General features: G+C 41.8%; 1 protein-coding gene across 6 annotated transcripts; it reads left to right on the top strand.

Annotated features, from left to right (window-relative positions):
• Window positions 1-363: 363 nt before the first annotated feature.
• elf2b (E74-like factor 2b (ets domain transcription factor)) lies at window positions 364-17189 on the top strand. Of its 6 annotated transcripts, none has more exons than XM_015009115.2 (10): window positions 364-600; window positions 7157-7307; window positions 7400-7634; window positions 12160-12270; window positions 12445-12642; window positions 13289-13375; window positions 13769-13964; window positions 14060-14443; window positions 14553-14724; window positions 15324-17189. In XM_015009115.2, exons 2-10 carry the CDS (start codon window positions 7233-7235, stop codon window positions 15915-15917), a joined length of 2052 nt encoding a protein of 683 aa, XP_014864601.2. In that variant the 5' UTR covers window positions 364-600; window positions 7157-7232; the 3' UTR covers window positions 15918-17189. The 6 variants fall into 6 exon arrangements, with proteins under 6 accessions (XP_014864601.2, XP_087857515.1, XP_087857484.1 ...); XM_088001389.1 differs by lacking the exon at window positions 364-600 and adding an exon at window positions 3211-3541 and having other exon boundaries at window positions 12448-12642; XM_088001358.1 differs by lacking the exon at window positions 364-600 and adding an exon at window positions 3212-3541 and having other exon boundaries at window positions 13772-13964.
• Window positions 17190-17478: the final 289 nt, after the last annotated feature.

The raw sequence follows: 17478 nt of genomic DNA, 5'->3' as shown, positions 1-17478 counted from the left end.
GTCAAGAGCATAGTTTAAGCAACAAAAAAAGTAAGCTATTGAGATGTCATAATTATTTAAATCTTTGTGAAAAGTTTCTTTTTTTAAATTAAACGTTTCTATTCAAAACTGTATTGGTCAAATGAAAAATGTTGGAATCATGAATTATTAATTCAAACGTTAAAGTATTAAAATATAATTCTGACATTCAAAATAGAAGAAAATTAATTAAAAAAAAGTTTAATAAAGTATTTTTAAAAAGTCACTCGCTGATAGTAAGGATTTTTTTTTAATGAATGAAATGACTCTCACTGTTAAACTCTGACGTTTTATGATCTGACGTCAGTAGTCTGATTCTCCAGAACCAGAGAAGAAAAACAACCGAGCCGAGCTAATCTCCTTTACCACAGAAGAACCGAACCAGCGACTGTTCACTCATCCATCCAGCCAGCCGGGTTTCACCCACACCGGGGGCGCTGGAATCCTTCGGCGGCTCCGGGGCTCCTCATCATGGCAACGGCCACTACTGTTACCGTTAACTAGTCGTTAACTAGAGCGGCGGGACTCTGGAGGCTGACAGTCGGCGCCAGCAGCAGCGGACACGGGGGACGGAGAAAGACGGTAGTGTTCACACTCGCACTGTAAACTCTGGTTAGCAACAATGCTAACAACAACAATAAGCAGCAGCTACCTGGGAGCCAGCAGGGAGCCGATAAGAGGAGTTTAACCCGACATTAGCCAGATTTAGCAGCTCGGTTTGTTATTGTGGTTCCAGCTTGTTTTACCTGGAGGCTATCGGAGCTAGCCTGTTAGCTCTTGACAGTCACGGATTTCTTCTGGGTTCTTTAAAATTCATAAATTGAGCAGGTTATTTGGTATCAACAGTAGCAATCTTTTTCTAGTACTGACCTTATCTGAAAGCGTTAACACTGAAATCCACCTGCTAAAGGCATACTGGGCTATGAATTATAGAGGTCTGTAATCCAAAGCAGGTTGGATCTTGACTGTATGAGTCAGATGTGTCTCTACAAGGAATTTAAATTTGCATTAGCAACTATAATGGTATGCTCAGCAACAACTAATAGCACGAGTCTGCAATAAGGTGTAGAAACAGGGGGTAGGTTACAGGTGTCAAGGTGCACTCACGTTTTAAAAAGTTGCAGTTTAAAAACAGCTGAATTTTCCATTCTTGTCTCTTTTTTAAATGAAGTGTCAGATGATGTGTTGGAATGAGCAAAGTTTTTTCCAACTATACGGAACATGGAGTAATGTTTCTTGCTGCACGCTGCCCATCAGCTGGCTGAACAACACCTGGGGGGGGGGGGGGGCTTTTCCATCCAGATCCTTTTAAGCATTGTTTTATTCACTCTTAATTATTTGTATGACTTCATTTTTTTTATCTTTATTTGCTCGTGTTTGAATTTAATCATGGGAAATACATACATAAAGAGCATAAAGGGCGCCACATAAAGCAACAGACTGCAAGCTATGATCAGCATATCATGCATGATATCGGCATTATGTTGTAAAGACCGGAAGGTTAAAAATATGTTTAATAATATCCGCAATCAACACATTTAGCCAAAATACGGTGAAATTTAGCTGCATATATATTCTGTATTTTTGCTTAAGTTTTTCCAGTACAGTATTGTAGTTGTGATAATCAATATACTGTTATTTAAAAACAACATATACTAAAATATGGATGATTTTTGACTTTCTGTTTAAAAAAAATAGATTGTGTTATATATTTTTAAATTCCAGGATATATACTAACATACAACATTTTATTACTCATCCATGCACTACAGTGTTTACATAGAGACTAAAAAGACTGTGATTGTGTGGAGAGTATGCTGAGACCTGTTGTGCCCTGTAGTGAAGTGTGTGTGTGTGTGTGTGTGTGTGTGGGTGTGTGTGTGTGTGTGTGTATTAATGTTTTGACTGTCCAGCCTTTTGCTCATCCAGTCTAAGCAGGCAGATAAAGCCTTGTGAGAAAGGTTATTGTGGGTCATCCTTTTGTCGTGTGCTTTAAGAATAAATGGTTAAAGATTAGATGCTGAGACTGAGCTCAAAGAGAAATAAAGGATTAAGTGCATCAGAAAAACAGTGAACAATGGTCACTGTAGACTGTCATCAACTATTCAGATGACTGAATAGTTCTCATTCATTTATCTGAATGAGAACTATTGTTCTTGCACTTCACAAATCTGAAGAAATGCTGTTTACGCAGCAAACATGTTTGAAAAGTGAACTTTATGGCCCACAGAAAGAAACCAACACTTCACATCATCCTGAAAACACCTTCTGCGTGGTGCAACGTGTTGTGGCAGTATCATGCAGTGGGGATTTTGCAGGAACAAGGAAGCCGTTAAGAGTTCGTGGGAGGATAGGTTCATCTAAATACAGAGCAATCCTAAAAGAAAACCTATTGGAGGCAGAGGTTCACCACCCAGCGGGACGTTGACCCTGAACAATCAGAGCTGTTTATATCCAGAGTTTATATCAATGCATTTTCATGTGGCGGGATGGTCCAGTCAAAGTCCAAATCTGAATACCATTTAGAATTTTTTCTACAGATACTCTATATGCAATCTTACTGAAATAGAGCCGACAAGCTAAGAAGAATTAGCAGCAATTCCAGTCTGTAGGTTTGCAAAGCCGGGAGAGAGAGAGACCTACAACTAAAGACTGTAACTGGAGCAAAAAGTTGGTTCTACAAAGTATTAACTTAGGAGGGAAGAATCATGTATCATTTTTGTTCCAAATTACAATGTATCTGCTGCAATGTGTTGGTCCTTCCCACAAAAGCCTCCCCCTTGATAGACTGACGTTTGTTGTGGTAATATGATAAAAATCTGAGAGTTGTCCAAGGCAGGATGGCAACCAATTATATGATTAGGTTCTCTTTGAGACAAATCTGTAACCAGCTCTGTTAGATGTAGAAGCTTCATCGCCACGTCACCCGTCCTAATAACTCAGTGGACTTTGCTTGTGTGTGTTTAAATATGGGCTGGGCGTTAAGTAAATCCTGAGGTCATATTTGCTGTGCATTTGTTCATTGTATCATCTGTGTGTGTGTGTGTGTGTGTGTGTAAGGAGGGCAGGACAGGACACAAGGCAGGGCGTTGTATCTAGACCAGCAGCCCCAGTTATTTGGAACAAAAGCTCAGTTGTTGATAGATCATGTGACTGTGTGTGTGTGTGTGTGCGTGTGTGTGTGTGTGTGTGTGTGTGTGTGTGTGTGTGTGTGTGTGTGGGTATGTGTTCCTCCCTCATCATGTGATGCAAGCTCGAGGCAGGCTCTGAGAAGTGCTGAGTCGAGTCTGAGAGGATCCTTCCACCGAGGGAGCAGGCAGGCATGCGGGAAGGGAGTGGAGACGGCCGTCCACACGGCTGGATGGACGGGTGTCGGATGGAGAAGACGGAAGCGTGCGGTGTGGTTTCTCTTGGGTCAGACGGGAACCGTCGGATGTCGAGTCTCTTTGCCTGCTTTTGGACTTCGAGCAGGAGAAAAGTGAAGATGCAGTGCTTCATTTCGAATCCACATGTCAGTGACGAGGCAAGTTTGGGCTTGTTCTGTTATCCGTTTCGATGCTTTCATTGGGATTTCGATTTGGAAAACTTTTGCGTTTTCAACTCCGCCGCTGATTCACCACCAACCGAGAATGTTTAGAACAATGCTGTGCTTCGTATCACTTCTCACTCTGGTGGGAAGGACGCAGTGAACTGGCCACTGACACATGTAGCTGTTTTCCACCGTGCTCCAAAATATCTTTTGAAATTTCTGAAATTACCCACATGACTCACCGTTAACAGGCCACGGTTATTCATTCCTGTAATTTTCCTCTGCTGGAAGAAATGCTTTAAAACCAATGCAGGCGTTTTAGATGAGCTGCGGTTAGACAGCCGCGTGTCCTCAGTCATCTTGCAGGACTTGTATTGCTTGTTTGATTGAACGCAACCTGCCTGAGCGACCCTGCAGCTGACTGTTGGGTTTGTCTTTGCTGTTGCCCGCATTTTGATGTTAGCTATTCATTTTCCATCTGTACATTTGTCCATCCGTCTTACAGTTGTTAGATTTGACCCCTCATCATAGGTCGCATGCAGGACTCTGCCCGCTGACACACCCTTTAACTCTGTATCTGTTTCTTATTGACTTCTCGCTGCACGGAGCAACATTTCACAATCTCAAACTGCCCGTTGAACTTTTTTCCTGGTTGAAAGAGCCACTTTACAGTAAACGTGCAGAGTTTCCTTTGACTCATAGTAAAGGGCTTAAAATAGCTATAAGTTAATAAATAAATGAAATTATTGGGAGCCTAGACCTGTGGATATGTCATGTGACTGATGAGCCTGTTGAAAATATGAATCATACACGAGTCTTTCTAAAATGGTATATGCCGTTAAAACCAGAAGTTTGCATACAAAATATATAATTACACATTACATTCTTGTCTGACGTTAAATATGTGCTTAACTTTGCCTTTCTCATTACATTTTGGATTACCGATATTGGTCAAACGTTTTGGGTTTCCTTCTGCCAGCGTCTCACAATAGTTTTCTGGCATTTTAGCTTTTATGAGCAAAGATTGTTTTCTGTCTTTTTTCAGATCTACCGACAAATTACAGCCACTCCAAAACACTGACTTTGCTCTCCTTGTGCCACTTTGTAACTAATTTAACTGTGTCTTTAGGGTCATTGTCCATTTACAGGGGTGCCCAAAGTCGGTCCTCGAGGGCAGGCGTCCTGCATGTTTTAGTTCTCTCCCTGGTTGTACTAACAACCTTTTCAGCTTGTCAATGTTATTCTTAGGCCTTCTAACGAGCCATCATTTGATTCAGGTGCATTAAACCAGGGAGAAAACTAAAACATGCAGGATGCCGGCCCTCGAGGACCGACTTTGGGCACCCCTGATTTAGAAGATATGTTTGTTTCTAAGCTTTGACTTTGAGGCTGGTGTCTTTAGATGTCGCTTCAAAATCTTCCACATACAGTATTGCTCCCATCTAGTATAGGAAGTGCAGCAAAAGATTCCACACAAGATGTTGCCACCCCGTGTACTTAAGAGTTTGCAGAATGTCCATAAAACTTTTCTGTTTCAGACCAGACTTTCTAACCTCCATATGTTTCTTTTGGTGTAATTGTTTCTCCCTGTCTGAGGTGTCTGTCATCCCTGGTTAGTACAGAACTTGTTTCATTGTGAATAACGACACGCTACTTTAGCCAGCATCTTTTTTTAAGGATTTTTTCTTCTCCTTTGTTCTGTGATTGAAACTCCCATTCCCATGCTTCTTGTACAATTGTTTCATTGTGTAAAAATACTAATATGGCACCTTAGACATCTGAACATTATGTCCAAGGATGAACCAGACTTGTGAAGGTCTGTTTGTCTTCCTGAAATCTTGACTGACTTCTGTTGTTTTTGTCCATGACTTCACAAAACGAAGCCTTGTGAATGAAGCAGTGCCTTAAAATACATTCCCAGGTATGCCACCAGGTAACCCCAAGGTTGTGAATTGACCAATCAGAAGCCTACAAAGGCATGACACTGTAAACTGGGATTCTCCAAGTTGGTTAAAGGCGCAGTAATCCTAGTGTATTTAAACTTTTGACATTGAAAAAGGTAATAAAAAATTATCTCTGTCATTGTTCTAAGATTTAGCAAATGGGAATAATGACTCCAATCAGGAACGGTTTAGACTTATTTAATGTCAGACAATGAGAAACGAATGGTTATGTATCTTTTTTATCTCAACATCTGGTTGAAACTGTGATATCTGAGTCCATCGTTGGTTTTTTATGATGCTGAATAATTGAGCTAATATCATGTTGGTCTCAGGAGCACAGCATGGCTCATCCATTATACAGCGGTTAGTGTAACTGAGCGTGTTCGAGGAGTCTGTACGATCAAGCTGGTGCAGTGAGTTTGTAGGAAAAAACATGTACTATCTCTGGACTGTGCATTCATTTTACATCCTGTTGGGTTTTTTTTTAAATCATAGTTTTGTATCTATTTTAACCCAGGTATTTTATTTTATCAAAAATATTTCAGTGGAAGATTATTTTAGGTAGTGTTTTAACTGTGAAGAGGAAAAACGTATTCTTTTGTGTTTACGCTCTTCTTTGGTTTCAGAAATAAAAGGAATGCTTGGCTTCTGTAAATTAATTTTAAATTTTTTTAATTAATTTGCAATTCAGACCTTTACAAATTAAAGAATTTGTAAGGGTCTAGTGGCCTATTACTTAAACCATTGCCGGTTTGTTTGCTGAACTCATGTAATGAAATTTCATTACGGAAGACTATAATTAAAATGTCAAAAAATTACATTTAACCATTCGTTGTCAAAACATTGTCAAAACATCCCCCTGGTTATCATGAATTCATGTGAAACATCCCAGTAGCAGATGGTCATAATTACAAAGGTACAAAACTGTTTGGTATGAGGGAAGTTGATGGACCTGCACATTGTCCTGATCGAACACTATTGTGACGAATTGGAGCGGAGATGGCAGGCCACACCTTCTCGTCCAACATCAGTGTCTGACCTCACAAATGTGCTTCTGGAATAATGATTCCAGTAGAAGGCCCTCCCTAAAAACTTGAAGATGTCTTAGTTGTGAAGTGTGGGCAAGCATAATGTCAAACTTTATGGATTAATAACATGAGGGCAAATCATCTTGAAAGTTCACAGTTGGAGAGCTGGAACATCATCATAATAGTCCTTTGATTTTAAGGGTTTTGTACACAGCTTGTATTCCAGTAATATTAATAACCTATTCCTGTGCTTAACAACTTGGCAGAGGAAGTTTAGATGAGAAGTATTAAAGGTGTCACACATTGTCTAACTAAAGGTTGCTGCTGCACTGAACAGGCACCGAGAGCTGGTTCCTAGCAACTGCTACCGTCGCTCCAGCTCATCCTATCTGGACACTGTTCCTGTGTTTGATGTAATGACTTGGCTTTCCCTCAGCGCTTCTCTTCCTGTAACAGCAGACAGGCTGAAGCCACTCAGGGAGAGATGGAGATCAGATCTCTGCTTTTGAGCCCACTATTAGAAAGACACAGGGAGATCTTAACTGTACTAAGTAGTCATCATTCTCAATGGTAGGGAAATCTGTTATTTCTGCCCAGCGCATTTAATACGTATTAATCTAGTTTGCTTGTTTTTTCAGTGGCTGCTGTTCTCGATATTTGTTGAGGTCACCAGGAGGAGGGGCTGTGTCTCCTTACCCCAGGGGAGAATGAATCATGACGTCAGTGGTGCTGGTTGACACTGGTGGGACGATGGTGGAGTATGTCACAGCTGAAGAAGATCCTCAGCAGGTGGTTGTCAGACAAGAGTCGATCCCTATCTAATACTAGTGCTATATTGTAAACGACGGGGCTTCATTTTTTTCTTCCATTTCCCTCCTCAGGAGGGAGTGTATGAGGCTGACGCGGAGCTGGAAGGAGAGGTGGAGGATGAGTGTGAAGCAGAGGAGGTCTGTGAGGAGCTGGAGGAAGTAGAGGAGGCTGATGAGGACATAGCAGTCGTAGTGGAGGAGGCGCCCACTGCTAGCCGGCTGGATGAGCAGGGTTACTCCGCCCAGGTGGTGGTGTATGGGGATGAAGCCTACGTCATGCAGGAGGCGGAGACGGAAGGAGAAGGAGGTGGGATGTTAACATTTTTAAGGAGCGTTTTCGTTTTGCCAATCGGATCGACTTTAATGCAAGAAATGTTCATCTTGCACAAACTTCAGTGCACTTCATTGTGATTTTTATGAGACAGACCAACACAAAAGAAGTGTATAATTGTGGAGTTGAAGGAAACTGGTGCATGAACTCAAAATTCTTTTACAAATAAAAATCAGTAGTTTGTATGTAACCCTGGCAGATCTCCCAGCTCAGTGAGGCTGGATGGTTGGAGAGTATCGGTGAAGTGTTGCTGAAGATTCGTGATTGGACTTACATCAGGTCTTGTCTGTGAGTGGGCTATTCAAACTCATGCATAAGCTTTGATTTAGCTCTGGCTCTATGTTCAGGGTCAGTGTCCTGCTAGAGGTTGAACCTCCAGCCCAGGCTGAAGTTGTTTGCAGGTTTTCTTCCTGTATTGCCCAGTTTTTATCCCATTACCTCTGACCAGTTTTCTCTCTCTCTCTATTGAAGAAGGAGATCCCAACAGCTTGTTTCTGCTACCACCAGGTGTCACCACGGGGAGATCTCTGGAGCTCCTCCAGTTATTATTGGGTCTCTTTGGCTGCTTCTCTGATAAGTGCGATTTACGATTAGTGGAATATGTGGGTCTGAATCACAGTTTTTATATTTCGATTTGTAAAAAATGTAGTAACCATTTTCCTCGTGCTTCACAATTACACACTTCTTTGTGTTGGTCTATCATATAGAATCCCAATAAAATCTACTGAAGTCTGAGGTTGTAATAGCAATAATGTGCACATGATACAGAGTGAAAGGGCCATCTTAAACTTTAGTTTTAGTCTCTGATTTTTTTTGTTTGTTTGCTAAATGCATCAGAGGAGATGATCCAGAAAAAGCAGGCTGTAAAAGCTGACAGACCTTGGTGTTGTTAGGTCGCCACCTTGTGGATAGAATTTAAATAGTTGATGCATAAACAAGAACAGATTTACCAACCTGATGTTAATTAATAGGTCAATAGTTAATCTGTTAATAATGTCAGTTAGTTTCTGAATCCATCCAGAAACTAACTGGCATTAGTTAGTTTTGCTCTTTCTTCTGAGCATATGTTAGCAGAATATAAAATGATTGCCAACAATTGTTTTTGCTTAATTAGTAGCTAAAATTTAGATTAATAAGATATTATTTTTTTGCTAAAGCAGTTTGCTGCTCACCAAAAATTAAACTGCTACTCCATGAAACTTAAACAAGCCATGGTTCTTTAGGTATTTTTTGCTTTGGTTAAATTAGAAAACCAATAACTTTAAATTGACCCATATTAACAATGGATTTTTTTGGGGGGTTATTTTTGTACTGTGCATGTGAGCGGGTAATTTGATAATTTTGTGATTTTTACCATTTGGTACTTGTTCGGTGCACATATTTTTGGTAGGAGAATGTTTTCCATTGAACATAGGTATGTCTCTTCCTGCCTTGGGAATGTTTTCTATGGTTTTATAAATAGTTAAACTGATTTGAATAGAGCTTCTCCGATCAATCAGCTGGAATCAATCGAACAGTTTTTCACTTCTTGTTCTTTAGCTCCTCTGTAAATTTATCAAAACTAAAAACTTTTATAATTTTATGCCAAAAAATGCATTAACCAATTTAATGTTTACTCTGATAAAATGTCAGATCTGCACTTTTTTGGATAATGGTTAGTGACATAAGATTTAATGCATAAAAAAGGGGGAAAAAAACAGTAATTCTTTCCTATTCTGTTTGACTTAATATTCTTGCCATTGTCAAAGAACTTAGCATATTTCTTCTCTTTTGTAATATATTAATAACATTAAAATAACAATAAAAATGAACTGTACAAAAATGTACTGGAAATTGGCCAATAAAAGCTTGGCTAGTGAATCTCCAGATTTGTAATTAGTTTGTAAGCAATTCATCTGCTTCTGGTTGTGCTTGCTGTTTGAGATCCTTCTTTCAGTAAAATCTGCATTTTATCACTTTTCATCATTTCTTCAATTTGAACTTCATTATAAAATTTCAAATGTACAATTTTATATGTTTTTTCAAAATAAGATTGTAGTTCTGAGTTAGACGCTGAAATTAAATAAAGTTGTATGGTGAAAAAAACAGCAGGTATTTTTGACGTATGAACTACGCAGCAGAGGGAGGGCGAAAAGAGGACTTCCTGTATCGCTCGCGGAGGGATTTGTACATTCTGGCGTGATTCGTCTCGTTGAGATTTTGCCTCAGCTGCGGAGTGATCCAAACAGTGAGAAGTCAATGAGAATCTGCAGCGAGAGGTGGAAACATGGCGACTTCACAGCATGAGGGGCACGCAAACCAGCTCGATCTGCTCATCAGAGCCGGTAAGGTGTTTCCACGTATTGAAAACTCCGACTTTAGAACCGTGGTTGACGGGCGGCTTTTGTTTTTGAGACTCGAAGCGCGGCGCTTTGGCCCGCCCGCCGCGGTGAAGCGATCAGGAAGTGATCACCTTGGTCGCAACCTGCATGGCGTTGCTCGGCGGCTATCAAAACCCGCTTTAAAAAATATAGCGAAGCTTGCAGCTGGATGTGTCAGTGTGCGCCCTCAGATAGCTGTGTGCACGAAGCGTGTTTTGCATGTTTTGGTTGGTTTTTGTCGGAGCTCGATGAATGTGAATAACGGTTCGGCGCTGCACAACCAGGAAGTGTGTAGTTGTTGTCTTTGCCACGCTGTCTGAGGCGGAAGGACATGTGGGTTTATTTTTACTCTGCAGCTACTAGATATAAATATGTTATGTAATTTATTACACTTGTTTTTTTCCGTGAGGGTCATATATTTCTTTAATTTTAAAGTAAATCCTAACAATCCTAAATAGAGCAACACTCCTTAAAAAGTAGGCCCTGTACTTTTAAAATTTATTTAGCAAATTTCAATGATTCTTGGTCAGACTTCAGCCTACTTTCCTCCAGTATTTCCCCAGATTTTTAAGTCTATATATTATGATCCTACAATCGCCGTTTATCGTGTTTTTTTCCCCAGCCTCCTTGTTGGACGCGTGGGACGGCCTGGCTGTGCTCGCTTTCTTCCACTACAAACGTCCAATCAGGTTTCAGCAGGGGCGGGTTCTTAGCTGTAGCTCGGCCCAATAGGAGGCCGCGGCGGGTGTTGAGTGACAGGGGGATTTGAGAGCCTCTTCGAAGAGAACTGGAGGGAAATAAAGAGGAGTGTAAACACGGAAGTCGTCAGAGGCAGAACTACTTTTTGTCGGACTTCCAGGGAGATGATTATTACTGGGATCCACTCCGGTTCTGCGCTCATGTCTTGCATTAAAATCATATTTTTACGTAATACCGTTTTAATAACGGAGGATTTAATGGGGGGGAGAAAAAAGTAGAAGAGACTTTCGGGGTAGTATTTTAGCTTGACAGCGAATTCTTCCAACCCATTGTCTTTGTTAGAGAGAGGGTCTGAACGAGTGCAGCTGTCTAAAGATAGCCTGTTTCTGTCCCCTGCACTGCTAGATAGCCAAACATGGACAGGGCGTAATGCTTATCTCAGGTTTCCCACCGGTGATTGACAACAACAGCAGGTGCCCCCGGGGTCCCTCTCATGGTCCCAGTGGAGGCCAAACTTCCTTTAACAAAGCCTCAGTTTTACATTCTTGGAGAACTCAAACTATTTTGAACAGAATTATGATCAAACTTTGTTTTTCGTTTGCTAATAAATATTTCTGCATGCTTACACTGAAGTGCGGCATTATGCGAACTGGAAATGGGTGACGCACAGTTGTATTCGTGAGAGTATTGGGCTGAACTTGCAAAAACAAAACTAGTTTTTAACTATCAGAATAGTGGACTGCAAAAGTTCTAACCTTTGAACTTTTCACATTTTGTCGCATCACTACCACTAATTTCAGCTGGTTTTGTAAAGATTTTTTTTCATGCTAGGCCAACACAAAGTTTGCCGTAGTGGTGAAGTGTAATGGATAGGATTACAATATGTTTCTAATTAATAAAAACAATGCAAAACTTTAGATATTGCGCTCCTTCAGAGCACTGCTCAGTCTATCATCTGGGTGAGGCAAGGGAGCAAAGCAGCAGAGATTATAGGCAACTCTGGGGTGCAGATTTTCCCATATTAACACAAAAACCTTTATTCATCCTCCCCTGAATGATGACGTTTACAGAAGAGTGGCAAAAAGAAAGCTCTAGAAAGTTGTTGCTGTATAGAGGAGAATGCTCTGGTTTGATGAGAAACTGAACTCTTTTTCTAACATCTTGAGTAATCTGTGAAGAAGAAAACCCCAAACTGTGCATCACTTTGAATCCATCATCCTGACAGTTAAAGGTAGTGGCAGTGTTATGCTGTGGGGATCCTCTTATGCTGGATATTCAGGAATTTTATTCACACCTGTTGAGGCTGGAAGAAAATCCCTCAATGGGTCTAGTTAAACACCAGACCTGAATTTATTTGAGAGTCTGTGGAAATAATTGAAAAGGAGGGTTTGCTGGGGGATGCTTCAAGATATTTATTAACTAATTCTGTGTTTATGTTGCAGTGGAGGCTTCTGGTTACAGCAATGTCCACTGCTCTGACAAAACCATCGAGGCGGCAGAAGCGCTGCTACACATGGACTCGCCGTCCAGCCTCAGAGAAGACCGCAGCCCAGGTAGCCGGAGTCTGGGATGCGCTGTTTGTCGTTTTTGCCGTAACTAATACAGAAATAGTTCAGCGCTTTGTTGTATCTGTGCTTAGAATATGAAATTATACTGGACTGTTCAAGAAATCTTAGTGAAATGCTTCAATCAATTTTCCTTTAAAACTTTTCCATTTCTTCTTTTAGAAGCTTTTATGCCACAAAGTGAAGCTGCACCAGACTTCCTCCACGCTGCCATGCGGCCTGACGTGATTGGAGAAACGGAGGTGGAGATTACCACCGAGGACTGCTGCGAGGAGGACGAGGAGGAGGACGAAGAGGAGGAGATGGTCACCTCACTAGAAGAGCCAGAACCCGACAACGAGCCTGTCAGAAAGAAGCGAGGTGCACAAACCCGGCGTCTATTTCCTTCTCCATTTTTATGTTTTTTTTCCTCCCCATGTTACTGTTTGAGCTACAAATGCTATTAGATTTTGGTGTTTGTGCTAAAACCTGAAAATATGGGTTATGAGCCCCAATCATATTATGTAAGCACACCATCTAGTGGTCAGCTAGAGCCATTAAGCCCAATCCCTGGACCATGATCTAATAGGAATGACGCGGGGTGACGTCAGCCATCCTGTTTCTGTGGCAAAACCAAGAATAAAGTCTGATGGTTCTGGACAGGCAGACCTGCTCCCGGGTGGCAGAAACTGGTCGACTCAATACAAGTGAAGCTGTTCTTAAAAACAGTGATTATACAACTGCATATTAGTTTGATTCACAGGAAGCTAACCCTTTAATAATTGATCAGTTTACATGGAAAATTTTGACAAAAACAATAGCTGCTGTTTTTTTTTGTTTTTTTTAAAAAACAACCTAATATTCCTATGATTGTTTTTCCTCATTTAAATTTTGGGACACACTTCCTGTTTGATTAGTGTGTATTGAAATAATAGCAGTTAAAGGGATTTGGAACTTCACTCACTGTTTTAAATGCACTGCTCTCATTATACGTGAAGGTGACCTCTTCAAAATGTTTGCTTTGTAGCTGGACGGAAAGCGAAGGCGCCCCAGTCGTCCATTTCTAACGGTACACCAGATCTAAGCTTCAAGAAGAAACCAAGAGAGGGCAAAGGTATGTCTTTGTTTAAATAACTCCTGCTTCAGCCAACACATTCCCCTCACAGATGCCTTCTGCTGCTTTTTTTGTCAGACTTGAATGGTTCAGATCAAGCTCATTTTAAGAACAGACAAACATAAAGTAGAATAAACAGAAATGTGGGTCAGTAAACGTGAGAGTCGAGGCTTTGTGTTCCTTTTGGTCGGCCGTGCTTTGGGCCTCTCTCCTTTCCAATGAAACCAAATCAGGTTGTTTGCCTGATTATAAAAATTTGTTTTACGATTTGTCGCATTTCAGTGCGACAAGAAAGAAAAAGAGAGAGAACCTGGAATGGGGCAAATGCTGTTTCACAACCCCGTCAATGAGCATATTTAGCCTAAATGTCACTAACGTCACTTTGACTTTCAGCAGGTAGCACCACTTATCTATGGGAGTTCCTGCTGGACCTCCTCCAGGACAAGAACACCTGTCCCAGATACATCAAGTGGACCCAGAGGGAGAAGGGCATCTTTAAGCTAGTCGACTCCAAGGCCGTTTCCAAGCTTTGGGGTAAACACAAGAACAAGCCAGACATGAACTACGAGACAATGGGACGGGCGCTCAGGTAACCAGTCTGACGGATTTAAGGTTTAAGCTCAGTATGTGTCGTTTTTTATTTTCAAATAACATTTTAAATCTTCATAATTCCTCTTATGTCAGATATTACTACCAACGAGGAATCCTCGCCAAGGTGGAGGGTCAGCGGCTGGTTTACCAGTTCAAAGAGATGCCTAAAAACATCGTCATCATCGACGAGGACAAGGCGGAAATGTCTTCTCTGGATGACCTCATGAGCTCAGAGTCGCAGTCGTCCTACGATCGCGTGCCTCCGCCTTCAGAGAGGTTGCTGCACAACGCCGAGCTGTCGTCTCCCAGGAGACCCAACATCCTGCGGGGCTCCAACAGACCCATCGTGGTCCAAAATCCTGCCGCCACAGTGAGCGGACCAGCGGTGATGGCGGCAGCGCCGAGAATAGTGACGGTTTCGGCAGCGCCCGACGTGAGCCAGACCATGAGCCAGATCCCGAGCGCCACGGCGCCGAGGTCAGAGTCCTGCCAGGAGACTGCAGCTTCCTCTGTGATGACACAGCTAATGCGAATATTTTTGACTCCTCTCCCCCCCATGCTAAGTGTTTTTCTGACTCGTCAACAGGACGGTTCGAGTGGCGATGCAGGTGCCGGTTGTAATGACGTCTTTGGGCCAGAAGATCTCCACCGTCGCCATGCAGCAGCCAGCAGGGACGACGGTGGCCCCGGGGCCCACCACCCTGCTCACCAACGCGTCTCCAATCGCTGCTGCTGCTAATCCGAATTCACAACAGAAGGTGAGTAGATGTGGACGTTTCCTCACAGACTGAAAATATTTCACTCACTGACTCCGTTTCTGCCAGCTGTGGGTTGAAAATTTTTCATAAGGTATATTATTGCAAAACTTACAAATAAAATCTGATTTTAGTTTAATTAAACAAATCTTAGACACTGAGCCCTTGTATTTTAGCAGCCCTTTGGACACTAGTGTGTTGTAAATTGACAACCACAGACTATGAATGGAAAAAAAATGAATAAGACTTATGATTAATTGTCAATTTAATGGTTTATTAGAAAACGGCTGCTTTTCAATTAATTTTTAGTTGATTAAGATCAGTCAGCGTTATATCAACTCATTAATGCATAGCTTGCATCCCTGTAGACTGTGTATTTTACGGGATAGATCAGCACAAAATAGTAGAATAAAAAATTGAAAAAATGGTTTTAAAATCTTTTACAAATGAAAATCATTTAAAATCCTAATAAGTCATTAAAGTTTGTAGTTGTACTTTGCCGGTGTGTAGAAGCTGAAGGGTTGTAAATACCTCCGGCTGGTTCTGTAATTTTTGTGTGTGTTATTTTTATCATTTTGACTAAAATGTTATTTCTTGTGAAGGTTGTGATCCAGACTATCCCGACAATGGTCCCAGCCACAGCGGAGAACGGAGACAAGATCACCGTCCAACTGGCCAAGATCATCACCATCCCAGCCCACCAGTTAACCCAGTGTCAGCTCCAGGCCTCCCCGGGGGCCAACAAACCCAACATGGCCGCCTCGTCGACGGGCATCAGCCTCCTGGGAAGCCCCCTGACGGTGCGAGCCCTCGCCCCCGTCAACGTCGCCCCGGGGGCGCAGGTGATGAGGCTCACCGTGCCGACGCAGACGCAACCGCAGACTCTGATGGTGTCGCCGCCTGGAAGCGTCGGCTGCGGCCAAGCGGTCGGTCAGGCCGTGGCGACGCAGCCGCGCGTCATCGGCGGCGTCATCAACGGTTCGGATTTGGTGATTGGCGGCCCGGGCGGGGTTACGGTGGAGAAGCTGAAGGCTGCAGGAGTGCAGGTCCAGACGGTGCAGGTTCCCCTGACAGTCCAGCAGAACCAAGTGAACCCAAAGATGGTTCAGAGCATCAAGTCAGAAGCCACAGTCACTGAGGTGGTTACGAAACTGGAAGCTCCACGTGCAATTAAGACAGAGGAGCCGGAGTGTTGAGTTACTAACATCTGTTCTTTCCTTTCTCACCGCCTGAGAAGTTAGTTTGTACATTTCTTAAGTTCTTTTTACTATAACTTGTAATAACCAGCAGCAGACTCTTGAAGGACGGTTCTTTGTTTTTGAGTCCTGAACGTGTCTTCACGTCTCTCCCTGGGAACGGCAGCGGAGCCTCTTCAACTGGACCCAAACCGAGAGGTTCAGTAAGGAAAAGGCAACGGGACCAACTTTGATTACTACACAACGGATCACATGCACTGAGTCCCATTTGAGGATGAACATGAAAATGCAACACTAAACAAAACAAAAACAAAAAAAGTAAATAAAAAGGATTACAACCAAAAATGTAAATAGAAAAGGAAACAGTGGAGAGTAAAGAAGGTTCTTTTTAAGAGTGTTCATTTCTACAGATGTTAAAAACCAGCATTTTCTTGTATTTAAAACTCGCATCACTGTGTGAAGAAGGCGTGAGCGGACGAGAGGAAGGAGATGTGGGCTCTCGTTAGGAACGATATCAGTCATGTTTGTATATATTTATATAACTATATATATATCTTTACAGTTTACGGAGCTAACGGTAACAGACAGCCTTAGGTTTTAATTGGAAATGTTTCTTTGCCTGAACAGGAAGCTGTTTGTTTTTTGTTTTTTTCTTTTGATACTTTGTACCATGCACAGTGTTATTGAAACTCTGAACTGTTGGACTTTTTTTTTTTTTTTCTTTCCCCCTCTGCCTCGGTTTGGCTGCTGATGCTGGTGTAGGTTGACACTCGTCCACAGTGTGCTTGCAGTGTGTCCTTCAGCGTCTCTTAAAAAAACTCCCCCTGCCCCCAAACCCACATGTGGAAAATGGATTTATTACGAGTTTTTAAATTTACTTGTTAGTGCAGAATGTTCTGCAGGCAGGCTGCATGCATATGCAATAAAGTAAGAATGAATCTGAGCCAATGCATGCTGCCACATCTTTACAGAAAAAGTCAGCATTCGTCATTTCAATAATCATAAAAGGCATCAAATTATGCAAAACGGCTGCAGGGCATGGACAGCTACAACCACTGTGGATCCCCCTGATCACTTTCAAAACAGAGGGTCAATGTGTCAGTCTGCCGTGTTGGTCCTGCCGCAGCATTTCAATAGTTTAGTTTTTCTGAAAAGAGGGAAGATTGTCAGTGTTCAGACTGAACTGTTTGTATATTCAACATTTGAAGCATATTCTATTTTGTTGTACTCTTGTTTCAAAGTGTATTAAAGTAGATTTTACTGAAATACAAAGACTTGATACCTGTGGGGGGTTTTTATTGCTCAAGTGGAGGTTTTGCTCAAGTGGAGATTGTACATTTTTGGTTCCTTAACTTTGCCGTATGCAGTTGAGATAAAAGCAGTATGAGCAAACATAACTTTACAAACTTATCAGAGGAGACACTGAGGACTTCTGTGGTTTCTTTGCACATTTTTACCATTCAGTTTACTTTTACTCAAACTAAACTAAAAAAAAAAGAAAAGAAACCAAGAAGAAAATCATTCAAATGTTCCTCTGAATTTTCTGACCTCTTAACTACAA

The sequence above is a fragment of the Poecilia mexicana genome, unplaced genomic scaffold (genome assembly GCF_051168715.1).
Source record: "Poecilia mexicana isolate PSO_F unplaced genomic scaffold, ASM5116871v1 scaffold_1, whole genome shotgun sequence".
Classification (NCBI taxonomy): Eukaryota; Metazoa; Chordata; class Actinopteri; order Cyprinodontiformes; family Poeciliidae; genus Poecilia; species Poecilia mexicana.
The sequence above is the reverse complement of the archived record's forward strand: the minus strand, read 5'-3'. Positions and strand labels throughout refer to the sequence as shown.

Coding starts and splice junctions, on each gene's coding strand:
- elf2b (XM_015009115.2), top strand. CDS start 7,233: ATGACGTCAGTGGTGCTGGTTGACACTGGTGGGACGATGGTGGAGTAT. Junction 7,308..7,399: donor CTGAAGAAGATCCTCAGCAG/GTGGTTGTCAGA, acceptor TTCCCTCCTCAG/GAGGGAGTGTATGAGGCTGA. Junction 13,965..14,059: donor ACAATGGGACGGGCGCTCAG/GTAACCAGTCTG, acceptor CTCTTATGTCAG/ATATTACTACCAACGAGGAA.